The 26405-nt window shown below is 37.6% G+C and overlaps 2 protein-coding genes and 1 long non-coding RNA gene across 3 annotated transcripts in view; all 3 read left to right on the forward strand.

Moving 5' to 3' along the window:
* itfg1 (integrin alpha FG-GAP repeat containing 1) overlaps positions 1 to 26405 on the forward strand; it is a 164093-nt gene that overhangs the window by 85665 nt on the left and 52023 nt on the right. The window contains exon 12 of the mRNA XM_014983727.2: positions 415 to 523. Within this exon, the coding sequence (XP_014839213.2) occupies positions 415 to 523 (109 nt within the window). The remainder of the gene's footprint in view (positions 1 to 414; positions 524 to 26405) is intronic.
* LOC148160163 (uncharacterized) lies at positions 537 to 21369 on the forward strand. The gene is made up of 2 exons (XR_015762477.1): positions 537 to 5035; positions 18833 to 21369. It is a non-coding gene; the product is annotated as an uncharacterized LOC148160163 (long non-coding RNA).
* LOC148160164 (uncharacterized) lies at positions 15501 to 17582 on the forward strand. The gene has a single exon (XM_088004121.1). It carries the CDS (start codon positions 15522 to 15524, stop codon positions 16662 to 16664), a length of 1143 nt encoding a protein of 380 aa, XP_087860247.1. The 5' UTR covers positions 15501 to 15521; the 3' UTR covers positions 16665 to 17582.

Below are 26405 nucleotides of genomic sequence, written 5' to 3' on the forward strand. Positions count from 1 at the left end.
GTAGTCCTTCATGGTATAGAAAGTCTATAAAGAGAGAGAAAACTTTTAAAAGGTTTTAAGAAAATGTCCGCTTATCAGTTAATCATTTGTCAGTCAATAAGATCAATCAACTTTTGATAAACTCATTAATTTATAACTTGCATCCCTATCATCAACACTTCAGTTCTTTTACAGCCCTTTTTATTTACTGATTTTTTATGTTTTTTTTTTGTTTTGTTTTTTTGTGGCCTTATTTCTTACCATGTTTGCATTACATTATCGCATGCGACAGAGTAAAATGTTAAATTAAAACAGTCATTGATCCTCATATACGTTCCGATCCATAAGGGCATCCATAGTATGTCCCTGTACTGATAATTACAGAGGCTAAACTTCTCTTTGTGTTTTGTTTCTTCTCTGCATCTACATTTACAGGGAATACTAGACATGCTCATCCTGAGCAAGGCAGAGGACAAAGACGACTTAATGATCCACGCATTGAAGAACAATTTTGAAGCTGACGCCTATTTTGTTAAAGTGATGGGTAAGTGACTTACTGGCCAGATTTTCTCCTTTCTCTTCCTTTGTGTAAAAGAAGCAATTTGAACAAAGGAAAAAATGCTTTTTTTTCTAAAAGTGTCTTCAGCGCATTACGCACTAGTTTTTCTTTTATTTGCTATAACAGCCCCTCCTAGACCAATTAAACACAAGCAAGTCTATTCCCCAATCTAGAGAGCAGATGGCCGTAACTATTATCTGTCATATAATTCAGATTTTTTCCTCTGTTGGTGCTGCAGACTGGAGCTCATTTGTGCTCTGTGTTCAATTCCAAATCCATTAAGTTAAAATGGACATTTTAAGCACAAAACTTCTATGTCCCAAAAGCCAACATGTACAATCTGCCCACTTTCCCTGGCTCTGCACTATTGTCCTCAATAATGCTTAAAAATTATTTGCAACATTGTTTTAATATAGTTTAGTTGAAATTAAAATGCCTTGCAAAAGTTTGCATACAGTTTTTTTTATTTTTTTTTTTTTACATTTTCTCATGTCACGATAGGAAATTTTGCTGGATGATAAATTGCCCCAGATGTTATTGCGATAAACAATAATATTGTTGTTTTGAGACCATTTTTAAGTGATATAATGATAAAGGCATAATAATGCAAGAAGACATTCTCATAGATTGAAAAATGTTCATTAGAGTTTAAAGTTTAACACTGGACCTGGAAGACATTTTAAATATCCAAAATAAATTTTAAGAAAACAACAGAAACAACAAACATAATGAATTATGAAGTCTCTGTAAACAAAACTGTCCTTCAAGAAAAGGATAGATGAGACCAAAGAACCAGACTGCAGACCAGTTTTGAGAAAAATGATAAATCATCCAAATGGAAATTATTGAGCTGGTTTCAGTTTATTATGCAATTAATCGATATAGTGTGTATTGTGACAGGCCTAGTCACAATACACACTCACAATATTCTGTGAATATTTTGTGACAGACCAACATTGTTGCATAGTTTTGTAATGAAGAAAACTTTAAACTTTTTTATTACCGAAAAAATTTACTTGTATTTGTAATTAACATCCTCTGAGCCAGCAAATCACAGCAAGTACAGCTACAGGTCTTTGAAATAAAGCTTTCTACCAGATTTGCAAATTTAGAAACATGAAGTTTTGCTTAAAATAGCCGTAACTCGATGATACTGTATCAAATATTACCACATATTTTCAGTGGAATTTAGTGGAGGACTTTAACTGGGCCTTTCTGACACTTTGACTTTGGCTTTTAGGCTTGTTGTCCCACTGGAAGGTAAACCTCGGCCCTAGTCTGAGGTCTTTTCCAGCTTCTACAAGCTTTTCTTTCAGGATTGCTCTATGTTTAGCTCCACCAGCTCTGCCTGGCTTTCCTGTTCCCACAGCACTAATCTGTCACTACTATCCTACACTGTGAAGAGGGGGATACTAGCATTTTGCATGTAGGCTAAGTAGTTTAAACTTTATCCCCATCCGACCAGAGCACCTTCTTCCACCTGTCTGCTGTATCCCCTTTATGGATATATTTATCTTCAGATGAATGGTAACACTATTTGATTGGGTGAGCATTAGACTGACATGTCATAATCATGACATAAAGATGAAGGAGTTTTCATGAATGTTTACAGCTGTTGTCATGAAGTGTCATTCGGTAAATAATGACACTTTTAATGCAAAGTTGACCATTTTAATGTACTTTTAATACAAGTTTTAATGCAACTTTGCATTAAACAGATCATTATTTATCAAATGACGCCTCATGACAACAATCATAAACATTCATAAAGACTCCATCATCATCATGACATGTTTTATGTCATGCTTATGACAGTGTCATGTCAGTCTTATGCACATCCTGTCAAATAAAGTGTTACCAGATGGATACTTTGTGTCATGACACAATGTGAAAAATTACAAGGGATATGAATACTTTTGCACTGTTCTGCAGTTGGATAATTTGCATTAACTATAAGGGGATCATGCTAAATAAAAGCCATGAGCGATTTGCAGTAACTGCATATTTTCTCTCTCTCCTCTAAAAATAATCCACTGTTGTAACCATTACTTGGTCCATTAAATTGAAACTACAAACAGCCCACATCATCTATGTAATGTGCTGTGTTTTGTCACGTTAAAAGCCTTTTTTTTTTTTTGCACCAGATGTCTGATTACAGAACCCTCTCTTTCAATTTGTCAATATGGCTACTTTTCTAATTATCTTTTCAGCAGTGTTTGAGTCCAAACCCAGACTCGTTCTATTCACGTCACAATCTCGTTTATCATCTTTGAGCTCAGTTGCAGACGGTTTTCTTTTCGAAAGGGAAAAGCAGACCGTTTGTACGCTGATCTTAGAAATCGTGACGGTTCTAAAAGTGACAAGCGTCAAGCAGGTGACTGAGATCAGTAATTAGGCCTCCAGCTAGACTGAAAACACAGGGTGGGGGGGATAAGCTGTTGCGTGGGAGGTTAGTGGATTACTGTCATTACTGTCGATCAATAATAGAGGTGTTTCCATTAGCTATTCTCAAGATTTAAGGTTCATTTTATTAGGCTTTCTGTGTGAGCAAAAGAATTAAAAAGATTGAGACCCTGCAGATTATTATCACAGCGACTAGATGTAAAACAGACACAAAGCAATTTCTGAAACATAAATACAAATAAAAGAAAAGCAGAAAAAGATTAGTGACAGTAGCAACACCACTCTAATAAGTTAGCAGTTAAGGATCATTGAGCAGGGTGTCAAGTTTAGAAGGAACAACCTTCATTTGAGTTGCTTTGTTCTTTAAGACTTTTGAGCTTTCTGTATACAAGCAGAGGGGAAACAGTTTGTAAGCGGGTCGGATGGGGTCCTTCGTGATAAAGGTCTCACTGCTACAACACCTGCTGTTTTACATGTCCTTAATAGCATAGAGGCTGCGATGAATTGTTTTTCGGTCAGGTATGACCAGCCCCAGCAGCAGAGATGTTTTTACTTGTGGCAGAAAGAGAAAAGCAGGTGAGTGTAGAGTCCACTAGCTTCCTCCTTACCTTCCCCATACTAATGCAGAGCTTGTTTGCTCTGCACCCATTCTAAGAGTTCTTTGAGCTCCCTCCTGTGCAGTGACTCATCACTGCTGAATACCAATCCCCTCACAGTTATTGCATCTATGGATGGCCTAATCCCAGTTTTTTTAATGCCCAATACCAATTCTTGGTGAGATCTTTCATCAATATGCCCTAACAAATACAGAATCCTAGTCCAATATGTAACAAAATCAGAACAAGGTATAAGTCGTAGAAATCTCTAGTTTACAAAAGCCGTAAAAATTTTTATTTTTTTTTTAATGATTTTTTTTTGGCTCTAGTGGCCTTTATTCGATAGTTAATTGACAGGAAAGTGGGTAATGAGAGAAGGGGGAAGACATACAACAAAGGTCGCCAAGGCCGATAATCGAACCTGCGACAGCTGCATTGAGGACTAAGGCCTCCGTATGTGGGTTGTGTTTTTAGAAGTAAACTATTTTAATTCAGGCAGCTTAAGTCTGCAGAGTGAGAGTTTAGAAGGTAATGAGGAGTTTGAAATGAGCCTGCTTCTGATACAAGCTGGTTCTTTTGACAAGCATACATTCATGTTAGTTATGTATTTTTTGTGCTCAATGACCAGCCTGATCATGGCCATCACATTCAGAACCAAGAAATGATGGTGGCCCTTTATGAAAGTAACAGTCACTTTGGATTGCAATAAACTTCTGTTCATTCCCAGCTTTGAATATTTCTTTTACTTTGCTACCCTATCAGAGCATGAGAATGTGAAACCAGCCCCATTACTCGATCGTCATAAATTAGTTTTCATGACATAAAGACTTTTCTGCTGGTGACGCACATGAAAAATGCATCACTCATTTCATTCTTCTTAAACCACATTGTTTACTTTTCTCTGTAATAGCATTTTAAGATAGTTGTTTTCAAGGATTGTGGGTAATTAGGCTAGGGAGATGAGTAAGGATGTGGCGTGAAGCTCTGCGTGTTTCCCCCTTCTGTAAATGAAACCCCCTGGGGTCTGGAGAAAAGCAGCAGCAGCAGCATATGGATCATAAAAGGCACATTCTGATCTAGATTCTCTCCAGGCATTGTAGGCTTAGCATTAACAATTTATAATCTAAAACGGGACCAGATTTTGGTGATGGTTAAAAAAAAGATCCCAGGTGATTTGGTATTATTTTGAAGTGAAAATGGTAGTAAATATGAAATAAATAAAAATATGTATTTTTAGTCTGTTTGACAGCTCATGCGCGATTGTTGTTTTGTGTGTGTGTGACCTTGGCACGTCTTCTTCCCTAATGCCTCAACACGAATTCCTTTGGTGCCGTCTCTTTAAACACTGCTGTTCTTTTCGGTATCCATGTCTTGTCTCACTGCAGCACTTCAAAAAAATATATACAGAGATGCACGCACAACCGAGAACCCTTTTCTTCCCCGACACGTTGATGAGAACTCTGTCAGCTCCACAGCTTCTTCCCTGCATCTGACTTCAGTCGGTACATTTTTCCTGCTTGTAAATATTTCATACATGTTTGGTCGTATCTAGCGGAGCAGCAATAGACTAAAAAAAAAAAAAAAAAAAAAAAATGATGTGCCATCTATTGTATCGTATCAACAACTTATTCTCCTCTGTTAAAAACAGCTTAATAGCATCCACCCACCTCCACCCTAAGAGAGGAAATTGTTTTTTTTTTCTTTTTCTTTAAATGCCTTGGCACGAGTACTAACGTTTTCACCTTCGAAGTGAGGCTGCGAGAGTGAAGTTCATATTCAATCCTGGCGCATCGTGTCAGCCAGCGCTACGTTTCTGTTGACAGCCTGATCCAGCCCTGCCTTCTATAAGGTGGAATCCTATTTCCTCCAGATGACATCCCTCGGCCCTCCCCTCCGCCGTATTGAGCAACACCCACTGGGGGATTGACGGGTTGAGTCTAACTCGTGTGTGTCTGTGCAGTTTGCGAGTGAAAGCAAAGATCCCGCAGTCCGCTCGGACTGTCTGGGATGAATGCATCAGTTCTATCGCAAACCTCAGACAGCAGGATTCGCTTCCTGCCAGCCAGAGGTCTGAACTCTTGCTGAGAGGCGACCTGGACCTGCACAAATCTGACATCTTATCCGTCCAAACGCCTGACATGAGTGCATTGCATCTGGACCTTTACCTGCTTTGCTGTCTGAATGATTATTATTTAAGACCCAGATGCAAAATTATGGGCATAGACTCAGCCTACTAAAAGTTTTCAAAGCTTGGATATATATTGGATCTATTTTTAAAAGTAATAATCTGTGGATGTTATTTTAAGTTGGACACAAGTGGCATAATAATACATGCGTCTTAGAAGATGAATTCATACAGCATTGAATTAAGACAAGATTTTAACCAAAAAGAAAAGAAAAACTCTCCAACAGCTCCTGTTTGTGTCACAAATAAAATCCAGGTTTAATTTGACTCATCCATGTATTGGAGTTTTGCATGTTCATCTAATTTTAAAATGGTTCTAATCTCCCCCAAAAATATTAAGATGTTGAGTTTTGTGTTTTCAGAAAGACAAAACAACACAGCAGAGCAATTCAAGAACTGCTTCCTTTTATTTCTTCAAAATATTTGAGACCACCTCTGAAAACGCTTGAACTGCTTATTTTAATAAGTCAAACACCAAATACACCTTAACATGCATCAATACGCACAGTGGAAATTGTCTGCACTACAGAAGCTAATGTTCCCTGGCTTTCTTATTTTTGCTCCTGGCAGTACAACCAGTCACTGTCAAGGAAAATGAATGGCACTCCTGGATTAGCTGCTTTGCAAACACTAGCTAATAGCATGACAAGAAGCATGTCAATTGTTAGACATTTGCATTTTCTTCAGAACAAAAAGCCACAGAAAGGTGAATTTTCCTGGATTATTTGTAGGTACTTTAGACAGAACAGTCACAAGTAGGAGAATCTGCAAATACTGAAGGGTAGTATCATTTATTTTCATAACCTCTTACAGATCTTGTGCTGGCTGTATTTTTGAACTGCGTGGTCTTTTCTTATTGCTGTTTCTTGCCTGTAAAATAAATGTTTTTCAGAAAATAATGGAAGCACGTTTTTCTAGACATCTGTCTTATTGTGTAAGCTCACTGGCAGTCGGACATCGTCTCAGAGGACCTGATCACAGTGAAGATGTTTATGGTCTTTGAATCGTTGAAGCACGGAGGCAGGATGCTCCACACAATGCAGCTGTAGACTTGGGCTGTTTTTGTTCAGCTTTAACTTCTTTTCCGACTTTTTCAAACTCTTAGTTGGTCTTCCCTTTGGTGGTTAAGGTTGCCGTCTTCTTGTCCACCATCACCTCTGTGATTTTATCAACGTTAGACGCAGAGCCGGTTGTTTTTTCACACCACGTCACCAGACTTCCCACCTCTAGTTGCTTCCATCAGTGATCAGTGAGTCATTAGAGCGACATCTGAATGTTTCAGGATGTTGTTGTTCATTTGTCAGGCAGCACAGTCATTAGTTAGCAGTGTTCAGAGGAAGACTGGTGCTTTGAGACATCCCATGTCCATTGTTAGAGAGCAAATAAAGATATGAATCAGAGCTGAACAGTGCTTTGCACAGATCTCTATCTTAAAATGCTGACATTAAGACTTGATATCAAGTTACTATCAAGTGCTTAGTTCATAAGAAATAAAAGAATACATAAACCCATTAGCTCCAAACGATGCCAAAGTTGGAATCTCCTTCAAAGCTTCTGACGGAGGTTAGCTTGATTTGTTCTTTTTGTAAACTTTTGCTCTTAATTATTTTTGCTTGAGCCATTGCAAGTTAGAACACGTATTCCCTTATTCACTTATTTTTGGATGTTGTGCAGCTAGAAGGATTTTTGCTCTACGTTTTTACTACCTGACCGTCGTTAGGATGCATTAACGTTGCAATAAGGTGTTGTTTTTACTACTGGGAGCAGCTGATTGCAAATCAAAAGCTTCAATAATACCTGAACTATGACCCCAAATCTCAGAAGAGTTAAAAAGGAGTTGAATGAACTCCTGTATGATCTTGAGCTCATTTGATGAGTAAACAGATACATGCCTAATGATTAAAATAACTCGATTTTTAAAATCTATTGTTTGATCTATTGTTTGAGGTATAAATGTTGCAAACAAGAGTGAATTAACTCTTGGATATGTTTTTGCTGTCGTATTAACTCCTTTTACGTCATCCCACCATCCACAGGACGGCAGAATCCTTTTGATGCCACCACTTTAAACTTACTCACTCTTATGACCCCCTCACACAAGAGGGAAAAAACAAACTGCTTCCATAAATAGTTAGGCCAGTCTTGGATTATAACGACATGCGTGTCAGTCAAGTTTTACACAAAGCACGGTGGCTCCACATTAAGCTGCGAGAAGCAAAGTGGTAGCGTGGTGGACAGATGGATGGATGATTACTGCTGGAGGAGGGAGGGGATGGAAGCAGTCATAAACTCCAGAATTAGAAAGAAGGATAAAACGACGGGGGAAGGCGAGCGGAGGGGGGAGGGGGCTGCGTGTTCAGAAGTGTCTCCGAAGTGTGTGTCGGGAGTGTGAGTGCGCTCCTCTATGTGGGGAAAGGAGATGAAGAGAAAGACTGACAGGCAGAACTGTACGAGTTGATTAGTTTCCTGCTCACTTATTAGGATGCAGATTAGCTGCATTGAGAAACATCTGGTAGCTTTTCTCCAGCCCACATACTCCTCCTCTGCTCACTCCTTCACATCCCTATTCATCATTCCTCCCACCATATCAGATCCAGACCTCTTCTCTCATCCCTGCACATTTCCTGTCCTCCTATCTTTCTCTCGTTCCTCCTCCCCCTTGTGCTTGCTTCTTTCATTTCCTCCCATCTAACCCTGTCAAGCCTCTGTTTTACATCTTAGTCTCACCTCTCCTTTTTGCTGTCACCGTGCCGCCACTCTTTTTCTTGATTCTCGTCGACAAACCCTCTTGTTTCCACCCCACCATCTCTTCCTGCTGCCTTGTCAGTACATGCTGTCGTTTTAGTCCCTCTTTTCATTTCACTCAAAAGACATGGAGAAGATTTACATCAAGTCGATCAGCACGGTTTCTGTTGTCCGGAAGAAGATTTGACTGCAGGCGGTGTGTTCGCGCCGCCGTGAATACCTTTTGCTGTATGAGTTTCGGCACAAAAAGACTCCCGCTCCTCGTGTTTATCAAAAAATAGCATCCTGTACCGGTTTGTGTTGACAGCTGAAGCTCTACTGCTTCTGCCTGCCAATGAGATATCAAGCAAGTCAAGGCAATGAATTGTGCGCTACGTCTATGGCATTGTGCAGACAGCCTGAGAAGTGATTCTTTTAATGCCAATAAAAAAAAGTCCGCCTCTGATAAATGTGTCAGCCTTTTCAGAAATCTACGGCTGTCTGCATTATTGGGTCCAGAGGTAAGACAGATTCATCATCTAAATTACAACTGCAAGCAAATTCTAGAGATGCACAAACCAGATATCGATGCAGTTTTGAGCCGAGTCTAATTTATCTTTAAGAACTGCAGTAGAAGAAATTAGAACAACATTCAAAGTAGTATTTCTAGTCTTTGTGATCTATTTTTGTCAATAAAAGGGGCAGTATTGTGTATTTTCCAGGCACATAGAGCCACTTTACAGCACAATCAAGTAATTGTTACTTTCAGTTGTCACAAAAATGCTGCAGATATCAAGCAGGACTTAAAAGAAATGCGACTTTGCAATTTGACAGCTTGAAATTGGGCCTACGTCTCTATAAGAAGCTGCTGCTCTTTCAAACACTCCACCTTCATCATGTCATTACAACAATGCTTCTCACTGCACCATTTGAGACCTTCCTAAGGAGTGCTGCACTGAGATGTGCAGTTCCACCATCTGTTTAATTGCTGCTAGTTTGAAGGAACTGAGTGGGGAAGGTGCTCCTTAGGGCACAAGCTGAGCTGGAGACCGCCGCTTCAAGGCGGAGCTTTGTGGGAGCAAGCATTTAGTCACCCCAAATGGTTGCCATGGGAGATTAAAGGATTTCTCAAACATGCATGAAAGAATCAAGGCAACACTCCAGGTGTGTTTTTGATGAATAACATTACAACATTATTAAGAGATCAGAATGGTCAATTTGACATAATACTCTTTATATTAGGGTCAGAGTCACTCCACTTTGTAAGCCAGCATTCACTGTAAAACTGAGTTTTGTTCTTATTTTAATACAAACATGAAACTAATTCAGTATTTACTGACAATTTTATAGTTAGTGCTATGAAGTTTTACACTACTAACAGCAGTCTCTCTATGTGTATATACTGGACAAAGTATTTAGACACTTTTTAAAAGCTGCCCATATTTTCAAACCCAACCTGTTCAATGACAGATAGTTGTTGAAAATTTTAATAATTAAACCTAGCACCTTTGCTGTCTTCTGTTCAACCCTCCTGTTATTTGCTGCTTAATTTAACTTTCTTTCTCTCACTGCCAAAATGAGCCATATAAATATCTGTATTCTGCAAACATTGCACTTTCCTCTGAATTTCCTTTTCAAAAGACCTTGTCATCTTACTTTGTTTAAAACACCTCACTGATACTGCGAATGCTTTTCTTTGAGTCGTCTTCACTCAGTGATTACATCCACTCCATACAACTTTGCCTTTATCAAGCAGAATACAAGGAATATTAATCGATATTCATCTTCAACTGGTAACTTGTTATATTTCCCATATGATTTAGTGACTTGTCAGCATACATTTTAAGTCAATATATTTAATTATTCCTACAAAATTGAGCATGGAAAAAAAGCAGCACAAAACCTGATGCTGAGGTTTTGGATACCGGTTTAGCTAGCTTGTGTTTTCTCAAGACTCATTTTTTGTTATGGTCTGACTATACATCATTTACAGGATCATTTAATGTTATATTTTTGATAAACATAATCAAACACAGAACTCACAAGACCTCAGCCCAGCTGCAGTAACATTAGTGTAAGTGTGATTGCGGCTGTATTGAGAAAATCACAGACAAAGCAGTGATGTAGCGTTGGAAGTCTGTGTTAATTACTTCCGAGGTTTATCAAGTTCAATTTCATTAGGGTGGACCAAACTCAATGAGAAATGAGGTAGCTAGATGGCAGCTTAATTAGCACATTATGGATTGAAGTTCAGATGATGAAAACAAACGTGGCACTTAATTACAAATTACATCTAATCACGATGTGATTTATGATGCAGATTGCTCTTGTCTGCAAATTACAGCTGATATTTGACCACAGACAAAAATCTAAAGAGAGTCGCACTTCCGTTAAAAAAAAAAATCTCACTTTATTACTTAAAAATAAGTAGAAACTATCTTCCTTTGTGATTTCTATACCATACCACGCTGTGGAAGACAAATTCATTGCTTGTTTCAAAAGCCAAGAATGTCCATTCTCCAGTCATATTATGACATTTTGCTGTGGTATAAAAAACCATTTGGATGAAGAGAGCCTGTTTGGGTTGTCGGGGTCTGGAGCCTCTCCCAGCTGCCGTTGCTAACAGACACCTGGCGGCCCACCGGACTAAACCCGGAGCCATCTTGCATTGGCAGGTGAAACCGCCTGATCGAGGTGGCGGTCAGCATTGTATTTCTAGTGTTCATCTGAAGGCGAAACATGCTGCAAGGCCCAGCCAGCTGTTCAGGGAACAAGCTGTAAGGAGAGGACCAGAGGCAACTGGGGGAAGCTTCCTCTGGGAGTAGAGACCAAGCAACGGCAGGACAAAAATGTATTTTGTTGCACTTTAACCAGCTCATACAACTACAGCTATGTATAAACTTGGACAGGTTTATATAATGTATTTTTCTTATTTCTGTTGGACTGTTTTGGTTAGTATCTAACAGCTTCTCTTGTTCCATGAAAATTATATTTATTTTGGAATAAGCTGCTGAGGAGGATGGTGGACAGCTTGCCAGAGAGGAGTTGATAGCAGTTTGGTCTGGATTGTATTATAAGTTGATTAATCGATTAATCGGGTAAATGAAATTGGCACATTTTGCAATTTATTTAACCACTAACTTCTAACTCCAACTGAATGGACTTCTATACTGGCAACAAACCAGTGTGATCTGCTGTGAAACATGCTGATGCTGTAGTAAATACCTGAGCTCAAATCTAATTAGTAATTAAAGTGGTGGAAACTACCAACACCCATCAACCAGGACAACAGTTTGTTACCGGGTAGACTGAAGAGAAACTAGTGTGAAGTTACACTCTCCACCACAGAAGATCAGCAACACCAGAAGAAAAACCTTACTTCTTCACTGTCCTCCAGATAGAGAAGAATAACTCAGATTTTCTTTTATAAATTGTTGATATCTCTAAAATGATAGCCTTTCTTCTGTTTGAAAATTAACTCAGCACATGCTCAGTAGAAGTTGTAGGAACAACAACTCTGCCGTCTACCATCCTTGTTGGATCAGTAGTCATGAGCATGTGGTCATTTCTGAACTTCCTCTTGCTTTTTGTGACCAGATGTCACCTCACTTCCTGTCACAATCTGAGTTGCAGGTCAGGCGCATGTTGGCAGGAGCGGTGGCCTCGCACGCCTCCAACCAGCCCTACAGTCAGCAAAAGCAGCCTGAGGACAATAGGAAGTGATGAGCATCTCAGAGCAATGCTGCTCTGCTGTCAGTTGTTGTTGTTGCATGGTAGTCTGTGTGTGTATGCGTGTGTGTGAGTGTGTACTTTTTGTGTCTGCTCAGGTCTCATTGACTTGCATTTGTTGCCACAAGAGCTGACACGGCCTGTCATGTTTGCCTACCGAGGTCTGCTCATCACATTTTCCACTTTTCTCTGCCAATGTGTGTGTGTGCGTGCGTGCGTGCGTGCGTGTGTGTGTGTCCTGAACAATCAGCTGTAAATTGGAAAGTAATAGTTTGTGTTTTCTTAACGGATGTGAAGGATATATTTTCCCAGACAGTAATAGCATTAGCTGCAAAGTTTATCTGAATGTCCCCGCCTGGCACAGTCGTAGCTCTGTCGCTATCTATAATGTCATCGTAACTGCCAGGGCAGTGGCAGGTGCAAGCACAAGCCATGCTTTTAAATAGGTATTTAGTTATAGAATATGTCCATATGGATAACCTGGACATGAAATGTTTCCTGCTGGGTTTCAGTTTGGATCTGTAGATCTACACTGAGACTGGATGTTTGGGAACCTAGCTGAGTGGTGAGGAAAGCCTCAGTCTGTCACCAAGCACTCCTTCAGGCAGTCTGTCCTCTGACTGTCCAAACCTCATCAGGGAAGTAGCAAAAGAACGAAGTCAGCAGGGAGTCAATCCTACACCCAAAGACAAGCTGCTAGGCAAGTTCAGGCAAATGTTCTTCTCACATGCATTGACTCAGTTTTTGGAAAACTGAACCTCCGACCATTAGTACCTTTATATGACCTGGATATACACTTTAACTTATCTGTTTATAATAGTTTGTTTTAAGAGTTTCAATTTGAGAAAAAATTCACAAGGTTTCCACACTGACAAAACAACTTGGATGCCATTCATTGCTACACTGAGTTACCTATTGTTGATCTGAAAAACACAGATTTACTTTTCAATTATTTTCTTTTTTTTTCTTTTTTTTTTTTTTTTTGAATGGCATTGTGTATCTCCAAACCCCAAAGTGAGAACCTTAGTGGTTATTGTTGATCAATATTTGACTCGTATGGAAATTATTTGGTGTTATAGAAAAATGTCTTAGGTACAACATTATTTCATTTAAATATACCCAAAATCAGAAACATCTGATCTCAGACTGTAGCTAAAAAAAAGTCCCGGCATCTCTCTGGAGTTTAGACCAAGCCTCGAGTGTTTGCCAAGATGCTGAGCCCTTGCCCTTTTTAAGACCAAATTTTAAATATATTTTTTGAAAGAGCATTTGTTCAGATTTGTGACTTTTGTGCAGTAAAAGTTATAAAATGCTTTGCTGTATCTTGTATGTACTTGAATTATTTCTTGTCATTTCTTCATTTGCAAATTGATAAAAGTTTTACTAGGATGAAAAATCTTTGCAGAATTAGTTTTCATATTATTGAATTAGTATCTATTTGATAGTAACTATATTAAATAAAAACTAAACTATGTTGTCAACACTTAATTTAATTAAAGTAATTTCAAACCATTAATATAATTGCTGAGCAGCTATTGGCACGTATCCACTAGTATTTTGATTTTTTTTTTTTTCCGATAATCTCAAAGCTCTGCCTGCTTCTAATCTTTTGCTCATTCCTTCTTTATCAGATTGAGGTTGGGACTCTTGCTGCACCAGATTGGTTTGTTTACTTTTGTGTCATGAAACATGTTGTGTTTTTGATGAGGGAATAACATCATCAAAAGCTCAAAGTTGATTTTGCATAATACTCCCAATTAAATAATCAACTTATTAATTGTTAAATAATGTTTGTTAGATCAAAATTTGTTCCATTCAAGTAACTAATAATATCCATTTTAAATGACCTCCTTTCGGAGTTCTAGCTTGGCTGCCATCCAAAAGAGGGCACTGCTGCTAATCCTTAAGTGGAGCCAGTTGATAGTTGTAAGAGAAATAATCATTATTGAGGCATCCCAGAATGGTGAAAGTGAGGTGGTCTAACAAACTCCAATGTGGGATGTAAAATGCAATTTATTCTGTTCTGTTGTGAAATATAAACAGTCGAAAAGTTTCTTTCGTTATCACGTTAATAGGATTCAGTCAGCCGAGTTGCATGGTGGAGCAGCGTCAATTTCTCAACCATATGATGTGCAAGTTTTGGCATTCCTTCAAGAGGGGCACAACCCTTCAGAAGGGCGCTACAACAAGAGGGTAGCTGAACTGGAAGCACAATTAACAGCATTAGGTGTCGCTCTCTCCACTGATTGTTAGACTGCCCTGACAAGAGAACTTAATTTTTAACATTATCCCATATTTAAATTGTCATTTTACATCTTTTGGTTCATGGGGGATGAAGTGTTTCATATATTTTATTTGTCTAAGAATTTATTAAAATTAAATATTGAAATGTATGATGTAAAATAATGACCTATTTTAAATGTAGCATATTAAAAGAGTACCCTTTCATGTTATAGAAATAACTAGACTGGAAAAGGAGGTTTTGTCTGAACAGAATCTGGAATTGTTCCTTATTTAGCTGCATTGGTGTTGACAGATGTTTGGCATGTTTAAGTGGGTGTACAGTTTTAGCTTTATGTCAGATATAATTTTGAAGATTGGAAAATAAGCACCTATCAATAAGTATGTTCAATAAATGCTGAGTATTATGAAAATATTCTGTAGTATTTCTAAAAGTCAGTCAGAATACCAAAATAAAACAATCAAATGTTCTATTTTTTTAACCTAGTTTTTTCGTGCTTACAATTTTTGAAAGTTCGCATGTTTTAGTGTATGTAATTCTTGACTCATTAAATTATATTAATTATTGCAAGAAAAATAGTAAATCAAACTGCAGGCCAAGACTTTTCAGGCCTGTATGTCGGTTTCCATGGCAACCTTTCATCGTTGGAATTCAATATAAAAACATAACTAGATACCGGGTGTCAAAGGTCACCGCAAATCTACTCTGACAATTTATGGCAAGCCCTTTATGTACAATTTTTTTGGGGGAAAAAATCTTTCTAGATTTTGTTTTTTACTGATATTTGGCAAATTTTCATACAGACAAATCACATTCTACTTGTTTCCACATGAATGCATTTGTGCAGTAATATTTCTTCAGCATTTTTATATTTCCAAAATGTGATAATGCAGTCTGCAGAGAACATAGTGTACGGTAACGGAGTGTTTCAGTGACGCCACAGAGATTCATCTCGTATGACATCACAAAGTGAGACCAGCTGATGACATCTGTCGTATCCATGGTGAAGCTTTCTCCATAACAGAATTTCCTACTTCAGAATCCAATAGATTGTATCAAGGAGCAATTTAAGATATTTTCAAAGTTAATTTTAAAACGGCTTCCATGATTTATACGCTGAAGAGCTTGTTGGAGTGCAGTACACGGGCAGTAATGCTTGCACAACCTGCTGATATTCTAAAGTTTGAAAGTCAGTATTTTTTAGAGCTATTAGAGTTTGGGAAAAGTATGCCTGGCATTGACCACGCAGAACTTATTTTCCACTTTCAAGAGCAATGGGAGCTTAATTTCTTGATGCGCACTTGGGAAGAAGAGGACCCTACAGCTTCTTCTGCCACAAGTCTGCACCCACACGATGCTACGAAAAAAACACATCCAGATGTCCAAGAGGAGGTACCTGGACAAAAGATTCCAGCTGTATCCGTATCTGATGTCCAAGAAAGACCTGGAGAAACTGCTACATCTGTATCCATATCTGATGTCCAAGAAAGACCTGGAAGAAAGGGTTCTGTTGAAACCATATCCAGTGCCCAAGAAAAACCAGAAAAAATGGTTATACTTAGACAGAAATCAAAGACAGATAAACCAAAGGAATCTGCAATGACTATGTTGAAAAGAGCTCTAAAGCAAAAAAGCACCAAGAAGACAGACAAAAAAGACACTAAAGCATTTGTAACTGCTTCAGTCAAACCTAAAACTTCTTTAACGGCTCCAGCCCAACCTACACAACCAACTAGAGCAGCACCAGATGAGGATCGGGACACTGCTAGATCAACAAAATGCAGGGCAAAACAAAGAAATACTATTACTGTACAGAAAACAGATGATAAAGGAACGAAGACATCTAAAGCTAAGAAAACAAGGCAAAAAAGTGTAGAAAGGACAGACAGACGACGCTCTCTAACGCATTTAATGTCTCCTGTCAAACGCAAACAACCTACTGAAGCAGGACCAAAGAAGCATAAGAAAAAACACGGTAAAGGAAAAAAGCACTCTAAATCAAAGAAGAGGCCTGAGATAGTCAAGCAACCAACAGAAAGTAACAGAGTCCTGTGGATTCAAAGAGAGAGGGTAAACCCATTGTTTAGAGCAGTCAAAGAAGAGGTCCCTGTGCCTCCTGGAGTGTATCTTCCCTATACAAATGATTCAACACATATCATACACTACAGGCAATGGAAAAAAGGCACGCCTACCGGCTCTGAGTCATTCCCGGTAAAACAAGAGAGATTTATATACAACTTCAAATAGATTATATCAAGTGTCCAAAGTCTTGTAATAATGCAAAATCATAAACAACTAGTAGGCTAACCTTCTATCCCACAGCAATAAAAACACTTCTTAAGGTTGGACATCAATGTATTTCAACTGAATTAACAACCTAACAAGTGCAAATGTATAGTAAAATTAAATGAAAAAATTAAAACAAGCTGCACAATGTTTTATGGTTGAAGTAATGGCAACACTGTATGGCACTCACTTAATGCAAAGTTGACATTTTTAATGGACTTTTTAATGCAAATTTTAATAGAACTTTGCATTAAAAGGGTCATTATTTACCAAATAATGCAAGGCTGAGACTTAAATACTTTAAGTAGTTAGAATCATGTATTCCTTTTTGCTTTCTGCACAGCTTGACGCACAGCTGCGTCAAGCTGTGCTGACGCAGCTTGACATTGACTGATAATCCTTCTATACTATTGTATGCTCCACTACAACATACTATAATACACTAAACTATACCATTCTATTCTATACCACACTACACTGTGCTATAATACACTATACTGTACCATTCTATTCTATACTCTACCATGCAATACTGTGCATGGTAGAGTATAGAATACTCTACCATGCACAGTACAGTACAGTATACTGTACTACGTTATACTATTCTATAAAGGATAATGGAACATATGGTATGGCATATCATGTGTATGGTGTATAGTGGTGTGTTTCAAACTATATCCATTACAATACCATAACATAGCACACCATACCATGCTATACCATAGCATACCATTCCGTAACCTAGCACACCGTACCATAGGATACATTCCATACCATTCCACACCATACCACACCACACCATGCCACACCATACCACAGCATACCATACCATGCCACACCATACCATACTATACCACACCATACCCCACCATATCATTCCATAGCATAGCATAGTTATACCATACCATTACATATCATATTATATCATATAATATCATATATCATATGCCATATCATATCATATATCATATACCATATCATATCATATATATCTAGATATATCATGATATATGTTATATTTAGATATATCATATATCATGATATATCTAGATATATATGATATGATATGTATGATATATGATACATATCATACATATCATATCATATATATCATATACCATATCATATATATCTAGATATATCATGATATATCTAGATATATATGATATGATATGGTCTATGATATATATGATATATGTATGATATGTATCATATATCATACATATATCATATTTATGATATGATATGGTATATGATATATATGATATGATATATCATATATGATATATCATATATATCTAGATATATCATATATCATGATATATCTAGATATATATGATATATGTATGATATATATGATATATGATGATATGATTTCATATCATCATATCATGATATTATATATCATATGATATATCATATCATATCATGCCATGAAAGACAGTTTCTTGCTTCAGGCTGTCTCTATGACCACATTGAACACCTTATAACCTCAGTAGTTAGTTACAATATCAAACAAAATAAGCTTATTTTTACTATCACAACCTGTTTTGTTTTTGTTTTTTTTTTAGTTCAGAGGTATAAACATTAGCAACACATACACAAACATACTGTTCTGGTTGTCATTAATTTTATCTCCCTTAAAGTTTATATATTTAATATTGTACACTGTGCTTGAAGCCTTTTATTTTATTATGCACAAACAAGAAACTTGTTAGTGCATAATAAAACTGGTTTTGATTCTATTTATCGAGAATCTTTGCTGCATCCTCAACATAGCTTGTGACTTCCTTTCAACAATTTCATTAATATACTTTATTAATCCTAAACCTGTGCCAACTTGTTTGCCAATCTAACATTGACCATTATGATTTATGGAAAGGAAAGTTTAAAATTTCTCCTCTTCATCATTCACACTGTCTCCTTTTCAGTTCGTGGGATGTGTGTGTGTAGTTGAGGCACTATTTGATCCCATGAGATGTTAATCAACTACACTCATAAACTACTATGGTTACAAGCCATAACCCCAATGAAATGAAGCTATAAACAGTAACCAGACATGGACATAACCATGCACACACCATCGTAAAATCATGAAACATTTTTCATTGTCTGTTTCACCACAACAGAGAGAAAATTTGTAGCCCTGTGGTCACACAAAGCATGGCAAGATACAGATGACTGCTCATCCTCCCGCTTGATTAGGTTAGTGCCTCAAAAGGGCTGCCATCAGTCCTAATATTAAGCCACAAAATAGGCTGGCTCAGTCCAACCAAGGCTTTGGGATGGTTGTTTATATGTGTGTGAGAGAGAGATTCTGGCATTGAATGCTAATAAGAGATGTTCCCCTCTGGAAGTTTGATAGCTCTTCCACAAAGCTTGTTTTGGGCGTAGCGGAACTGTTATGCAGTTGTTTCACGCCAGCCAAATATTGTAGGGTGGAGAACAAAACCAGACTCGCAGAAGAAGCTCCAGATTCAGAACCAACTCACACTCCCGAATCATGTTCTTCGTGGATCAGTATTGTAGTCTCTGAGATATTTGGAATTAATCCACTGACATTGTTAATGTCTGCCTTGCCTTTATTTCTTCTTCCTCTTCGTGCATCAGTAAATTCACTTTCAAGTGTTTATCATACCAGTATGTACTGCCTTTACTTATTTCTTCCATCTTGATCTCTCAGAACACTGGTACTTTGAGATGATTTGACTGCAAGTGTTTTTATTTCAATGTATACAGTCATATTCAATAAATTAACAGTTCATTTCAAGGTTCCTGTTCCTGCAGCAACACCATTAAATAATTTTACCCGTCTATGGCACTGTTCACTTCACCACAGAATAATGTCAAGATACTTCTGGAACATGCAAAATTCTGGTCAGCAGATATAAATGAGTTTTAATATTTTGAATTCTTTGTTTATTGATTATTGCAAACCATATAAAATATGTCTGACATGCTATTTTAATATCATGTAGATAAAAACTGATTTTTTTAAAAAAATCCTGCCTATCTCATTTCCTTCCTACTTCTTGGTCAAATTACTTTTAATCTAGGTCTGCCTGATGTATGAATAATTGTGGGTTTAACTTTAGTCAGTTTTTTTTTTTTTACTATATTTTGGGATGTACTCAATATGGTTCATTCGTGTGGTCTGGTCTATCAAACAACAATGTTTTATGGAAAGTAGGTCAACAGCCACTTTCAAAGGTGATTAAAGTTTTTTTTTGTTTGTTTGTTTCTAACAGATATAACTTTTGCAGATATTGGACATCTTTAAACAAGCGCCACTGTTATGAATCCCGTATATTGAGTGTAAATGTTATTAAATCGAGTTTACAGAGATTTGACTGTCCTCTTATTAGTCCAATGTTTCCCGCTTGTTGGGTAAAACACCACCATTTTCACATCTAGTTGGTTTGAGGCGTAGTTAACTGGACCGTTGCTCCCTGCCCAGTGTACATGTCGCGACGCAGAGGAAACAAAATGGATAACTACCTTGGTACGACACTCTAACTCATTAAAAAGAGCATGAATGCACTATAGAGCGTGTGGTGGATCCTCCTACCACCACATCGTGTTAGTCTATTTTTCTTTATTAGTATAGTTTATAGACTGTTTAAGTTTATTTCATTTAGACATATATTTTCTAATGGGTGCACATCTTAGTTAATGTCTGTCTGAATGGTTTGCTTACACTTGTTTTTTGTTTGAGGTGCTGCTGACCAGCTGGAGGAGGAACCTGGATTAATCCATTTTCTGATAGACTGAAGGGGGGGAGACTTCAAGTTGATTTTTATTTAATTTTGTCACTTAAATATTCACTTATTGTTTACACTAAGTTAAAGTTAGCTTACTTTATTTGTTTCATAGGATGCTTTAGTTAATTTTGTATTTATTTGTTCTTTTGTTATGTTGTGCCTCCCTCATGTGGTAAATTTAGGTTACTTCACCCCTATTTAAGCAGCCTTTTGTTCTTTGTTTGTAGGTCAGTTTGTTTGTGTTCAGTTAGAGTTTAGTTGACCTCAGTTAATCTGGATCCAAAGTTGTTACCTATCCTTTGATTTATTCTTGCTTTAAATCTTTATGCTTTGTTAATGATTTTTTTTTGAAGAATTAAATTGAAACTTTTTTCTACTTTGAACATTTTTTGTCCTCGTTTGAGGCTGGTCCCTCACAGAGAGCATTATATGTTCAGCTTTACTGAATCTTAGCCAGGGTAGTCTTCCGGTTGTCTTCGAAGTTAATTATTATAATTGATTGCATTTCGTATTAAATACCAATTTTTGACACAATAAGCAAAGGTTTTTTAATCGCAATAAATTTTGGCTGACGACTGAATAGAAAAAAATGGATTATGATGAGTGAAACCACTGGAATACTGTGGCTTTGAAGTGGAGGTTCATCCAACCACACAGATTCAGAGGTTTGCACTCCATACATTTCTAACTCACCCAACTATGTTAAGAAAAAGTTGAGCTCTATATTTAACCGAGCAGTGTGTAATCTTTAGCTCACTATTGAGATGTGTTTCACCTTTGTGTGAAGTTCTTTATAGTCACTGCATTTCAGTGGAAATTGGATTTTTAAATCCCGTAGAGTATTTTATTGAAACAAATCACCCTTTTGTTTGGTCAAGTAGGCAATAAAGTAAAAACAATGAAAACCTTAACAGACTAACAGACTAAAAGTGTGCTAGAAAGATGTACTAGAAATTATTTTTGTTTTTCCGTCGCATCTTGTCAAGATGTCAGGCTGCACCCCACATATTCTCTGGCTTTAGATTTTAAATGTTGACCCTTTGTAGCAACAGTCATCTGTGACATTTACTCTGAAAAGCTCTTCAGCATACTTTGGCTGTATGTACATATTTAGCAAATGGCTACATTTTGTATCTGAAAAAGTTAAGCATATAATGATCAAAACTGCAGAGATATAAATTGGTGAAGAGGCAAATAAATTTACCAAAACATCATCACAATTTTTTTAAAATGTAATAAATTTCCATCTAATTTCTATTAAGGTAATCTGCTCCTTGGCTTGATCACAGTATTTGACAAAGTATTCTGAAATTATTCAGCTTTCTGTAGATTTTAGACGGTTACAAAAAGTGGTTCTCTTTACCCAAAATGCATTGAATTAATTTTTTGCTTCAGGATTAACACAGACTGTACTAAGAGTTCCTTCTGTACTGTCTCCGTAGATATGCAGAGACACCTCTGAAAGTGTATTATAGGTTGATTATATGGTAATGTATTCTCTAACACATTAACATTTGCTTTGCTTCAGTAACTTTAAGTCTTTCTGTTGTGGTTGAGAGGATTGTGAGGGGTGGAGTGTGCCTTAAGGTCGTGGGATAGTAATTGTGAGGCCTCCTACAGTGTTTTCCCTCTGACCTTAGTTCTCTCTTCTTCCCTTCAAAAGGAGCTTTACTTTAGACAAATGGCAGTTTAATCCTTTAGTGCCATTGATTGAATGTAAGCTACAGACAATTATAAAAGTACCCTGACCCTCAACATCTTTAAATTTAAACAAGTGATGGATCAACCCATCCATTTAGATTATTGATTGTTGTGTCCTTCATAGATGATTAAAATCTGGTGATCTTGTGTTTACTTAGAAGTAATGAGCTTTCTGACCACATTCACGTTTTGTGTATCTGGCCTTCTCCTGATGTAAAATGGACAAGCACATTCCCAAACACCTTCAGTAATTCCATGAGGGTAAAGCTCTGGTTCACTGTCCTCCAGGTGACATTGAAGAGATGTGACAACCATGACAGCTTCACAATGTCCAGAGGTTTCAGAATTTCAGGCCGAACCTTTTAATTACTTTGGCAACTTCTACCACAGTGATAGAATCCCATCCTCCTCAACCCTCAGACTCAGATCTCCTCAACCCATTTACCGTGTCCTTTGTAGAGAACAAAGTGCTTCTTCCACCACCTGACATTGACCTCAGCCCAAATCTCTCTGGTCACTCTGTCAGCTGCTTCAGGAGTTCCAAGCCCCAAAGGTCTCTTTCTTCAGCCTGATGGCTTCCATTACCACTGCTGTCCACCGGACGACAGGCACCTATATCCTTCAGGCCTCAAGTCCTGGAAGCTCCGTCCACAATGGTGGAGCTCAACATGGTCCATTCAGAGTTCATATAAGTAATTTCCCTCAAAATATGAGGGAAATTAGGAGGTGTGATCTACCATGCATACCTCCCAGGAATGTGAATTACAGATCATTTGAATGGATGTGTCGAGTAGCCTTCCCAGCCAATGGATTCAACTCACTATCGGGTGGTGATTGGTTCGCAGGTCTGATGATACGATTGCAAAGTCAATCATTGACCTTTGCCCCAAAGTGACATGGCAACAAGTACACTGATGAACTACCTCAGGCTGGCACATGGTGTTTGTTATAGACAGATACCGAATAATAAAACACCACTCAGGCTCAGACTGTAAAGGTCTGTGTTACCATTGAAACAACACAACAGCTTTGGCTCTTTACTCACCAATGAGGTGGCATTCAATGTCCCTAAAGCCAAATTATGCTGCTAGGACTTTGTACCAATGCCCCACCCTTGCCAGTCATCCAACTTGCATGGCACCTTATCCTAAGATTCCTTTCTGCAAGTGGTGGCCCTCATCAAAGGGGCTTCCTGTCGCTTCTTCAGACTGAGCCTAGTGAAGCCCAAGCAGCCAAAGTTCAACCACCAACCAGCTCTCATCCCTTGAGGACTGTGCACTGGTTTGCCTCATCGCTGTGGTCAGCCATATTATAGGAATCATCAAATCGCTTTGTAAGGCAACAAGACATGGTCCCTAATTTTAAAGGAGGGTCTGTCTCCTTGGCAAAGTCGGACTTCTTACTAAGAAGATTATCAACCTGTTAAGTAGTTGCTGGTTTGTAGTGTGGTCAGCTAAGGGTAAGGTTTGCATGTTTATCTTTGATGGAAGCTCCATCTGAACCATGCCTCAGGCATTTTCTTAATAAGCTTGTGAACTTCAAAGCAGTCGATTTGCTTTTGCAACACGTACACAATTTCTTTTTAAATCAAAGCTTCAAACTGGGAGGAAAAAAATTTTCTCTTGTTTATTCCTATAAAGTGGCAGCAGACGAGGTACCATGTAAAAGGATCAGAGCACATGAAAATGGAGTCATGCTGTATACAGTGCCTTAACACTCTATCATTTGCATAATACATTGGTCTAATTTGTTGCGATTCGTTTTGGGGTTGGATCCAGTTTAAAAATGGCACGTGGGAGGGACACATCTATTCTTTTGTTATGACGGCAGCGTGTTTTGACACAATCTTTTTGAAGTTATTAAGAGGATTTTGAGTAGTGCTTCATAAGAAGGTTAAAAGGAGGAAAAGCTGATTCAGTTTGCTTTTTTTTGTAGCGGAAGCTCAGAAACTAAATGCAGGGATTATTCATTAATTTATTTGGGGTTTTTTCCATCATTGATTTTTGGAAAACATTAACCTGTCTATATCTACTTTTTTCGTAGGAACTAGAATATTTGAAAATATAAAAGAAGCATTTTTAGTTTTCTGTAGTGAGCATACTGTAAATTTTCAAGTTGGTAATAGAGGAGATGTCACACTATGTGAAGGAAAGTGTTTTAAAACAAACACAAAATTATTCTGAGACTGATGTTTTAAAATGTATTGGTTGATTTAGTATGAACAGTTCTATGAACTTTAGAACATGAGGCTGACCTTGTCCCCACAGGGACAGGCAACACAACACATCAACAAAGCACTTCAAACCTTTCTGTACGCTAACTGGACTTATGTTGGAGCATCTAAGATTATAAGAAAACACTCAACTCAGTCCTCTGAAGGAGAAAAGAAAAAGAGATGGAGCATTTTCATTCTTTATGTGGCTACATAATTCAGAAAAACATTTTCCAAGGGTAACATTCTGCTGCATTTAAACCTCAGACAAAAAGTGGTTTTCTGTTTTTTGTCTTACATGTTTGCTGTTGTTTGGAAAAACTTAGGTTACTTAGGACTAAACATGAGGAAATAAAGAGGATTTTGTGAATCATGAAGTTCTATAATTACTTCACTCAAGATAATGCGTTACACATTTTTAACAAGATGGAGAAGATATGAAATTCATCTGTACTTGATTTTCAATGTTTTGGTTGAAGGATATTTTGCATTTAGGATTCGTACATCAGTAGCAGGTGACATTTTGAAATGACGCAAGATATTACAGCTTCTGACACTATCACTAACAATGGTAACATTTATGCTAATATTCACTGATAACATTGATGTATTTGCAAACATCAATGAACATTTTCATATAGTTATATGGCTACTATGTGGCAAGAGTGGATTTTACCTAAATAGTGGGTTTGCTAGTTAGGTAAAACAGTTTTAGTTTATCATAAAAAAGGGTAAAAACAACAACAACAACCTGATATAATAATTGTGTTGTATTGTTCACCCCCATATGAACATCTGAATTTTGGATTTTCATCATCTTCCAGCCATAGTCTTTCAAATTACAAGCAGTAAAGGCTTGCAATATTTCACTGTATGTGTAATAAATCTATGCAATACATAAGATTTAGATTGACACAAAAGACAAAAAAAAGTCATTTTATTTTATTTTTTACCTGTGTACGTGCATATAAAACCAAAATACCACAACTACACTCACACACTCAACTCTGTCAGCCTTGCCTGCTTAAGGTGTATCAAAACTGAGAAACATATGAAACTTGTGGAACAGCATAAAATAAACGACTTAAGACTGAGTGAGTCGAAGTGCCTTTTATGTCATCTTTTCTCAGGGTGGTCAGCCATGACATGTTTGGTGAGAGACATTCACTTTATCTCCGTCTCACTCTATTACCCTGCCTAAACAAGTCACAGGGCAAAAAGGAAAAGGGTCCCAATTCACACATTTATGGGAAACGGTTCAGTGGATCAAAAAAGCTTTTTTTTTCCCCCCTGCAAGACAAACTCTCCAGAGGAGGCTTCTCCTTCTAAGCATCGCCGTCGCCCTGCACATTAAACATCCCAGTGAGCGGAAATGACATAGCTTGTGGCACAAAGGCCTTTCTGTTGCAGTTTGGATTAATGAGACTCGCAAATAACCAATAAGATGCTGTTTGTGGAGCTAATGTTATCTGTGTTGCTCTGAGCTCTTTGGGAGAATGTTGTGGAGGATTCTGAGATTATTAATTACCTAAAATATCAAGGTCATTTATAGAAACCGAATCTACAAGCTGCAAGAGAGGTGAAATGATTTATAAACACAATAGAGCAGCTCCTCATAACTCGGCAGGTGAATATTGATTGATCCAGGATCAGTAGGCCAAATCATACACCACTTAGATCAAATTATTTCTCCTTTAGACTCTAAATCAAAAGTAAAATGCTGTTATTTATCGTTTTTTTTAGTTATTTTTTTCTGATCCTTCTGCCTTTTGACAGAAATTGCCTATTTGCTAGTGTCCACTTGCAATTCTGTGACCATTTGTTTGCTGTGTGCTCTGCAGGTAATAAATCTTCACTGTATGGCTGGTACACTTAGGAAAACACATTGAAAAGAAAACATTTGCCTATTTCAGAGGCAAAAGATTGTGGCATTTGTGCATTATGAACTACAAAACTCAAATTGTAATGAAATGTTGGCTCTTATCATTTCTTTAGAAACTCCAATCTTTCTGCGCTGAGAAGGCCAGT

The sequence above is a fragment of the Poecilia mexicana genome, unplaced genomic scaffold (assembly GCF_051168715.1).
Source record: "Poecilia mexicana isolate PSO_F unplaced genomic scaffold, ASM5116871v1 scaffold_3, whole genome shotgun sequence".
NCBI lineage: Eukaryota > Metazoa > Chordata > Actinopteri > Cyprinodontiformes > Poeciliidae > Poecilia > Poecilia mexicana.

Bases quoted from the DNA above. Each gene is read 5' to 3' on its own strand.
- LOC148160164 (XM_088004121.1), top strand. From the start codon at position 15,522: ATGATTTATACGCTGAAGAGCTTGTTGGAGTGCAGTACACGGGCAGTA.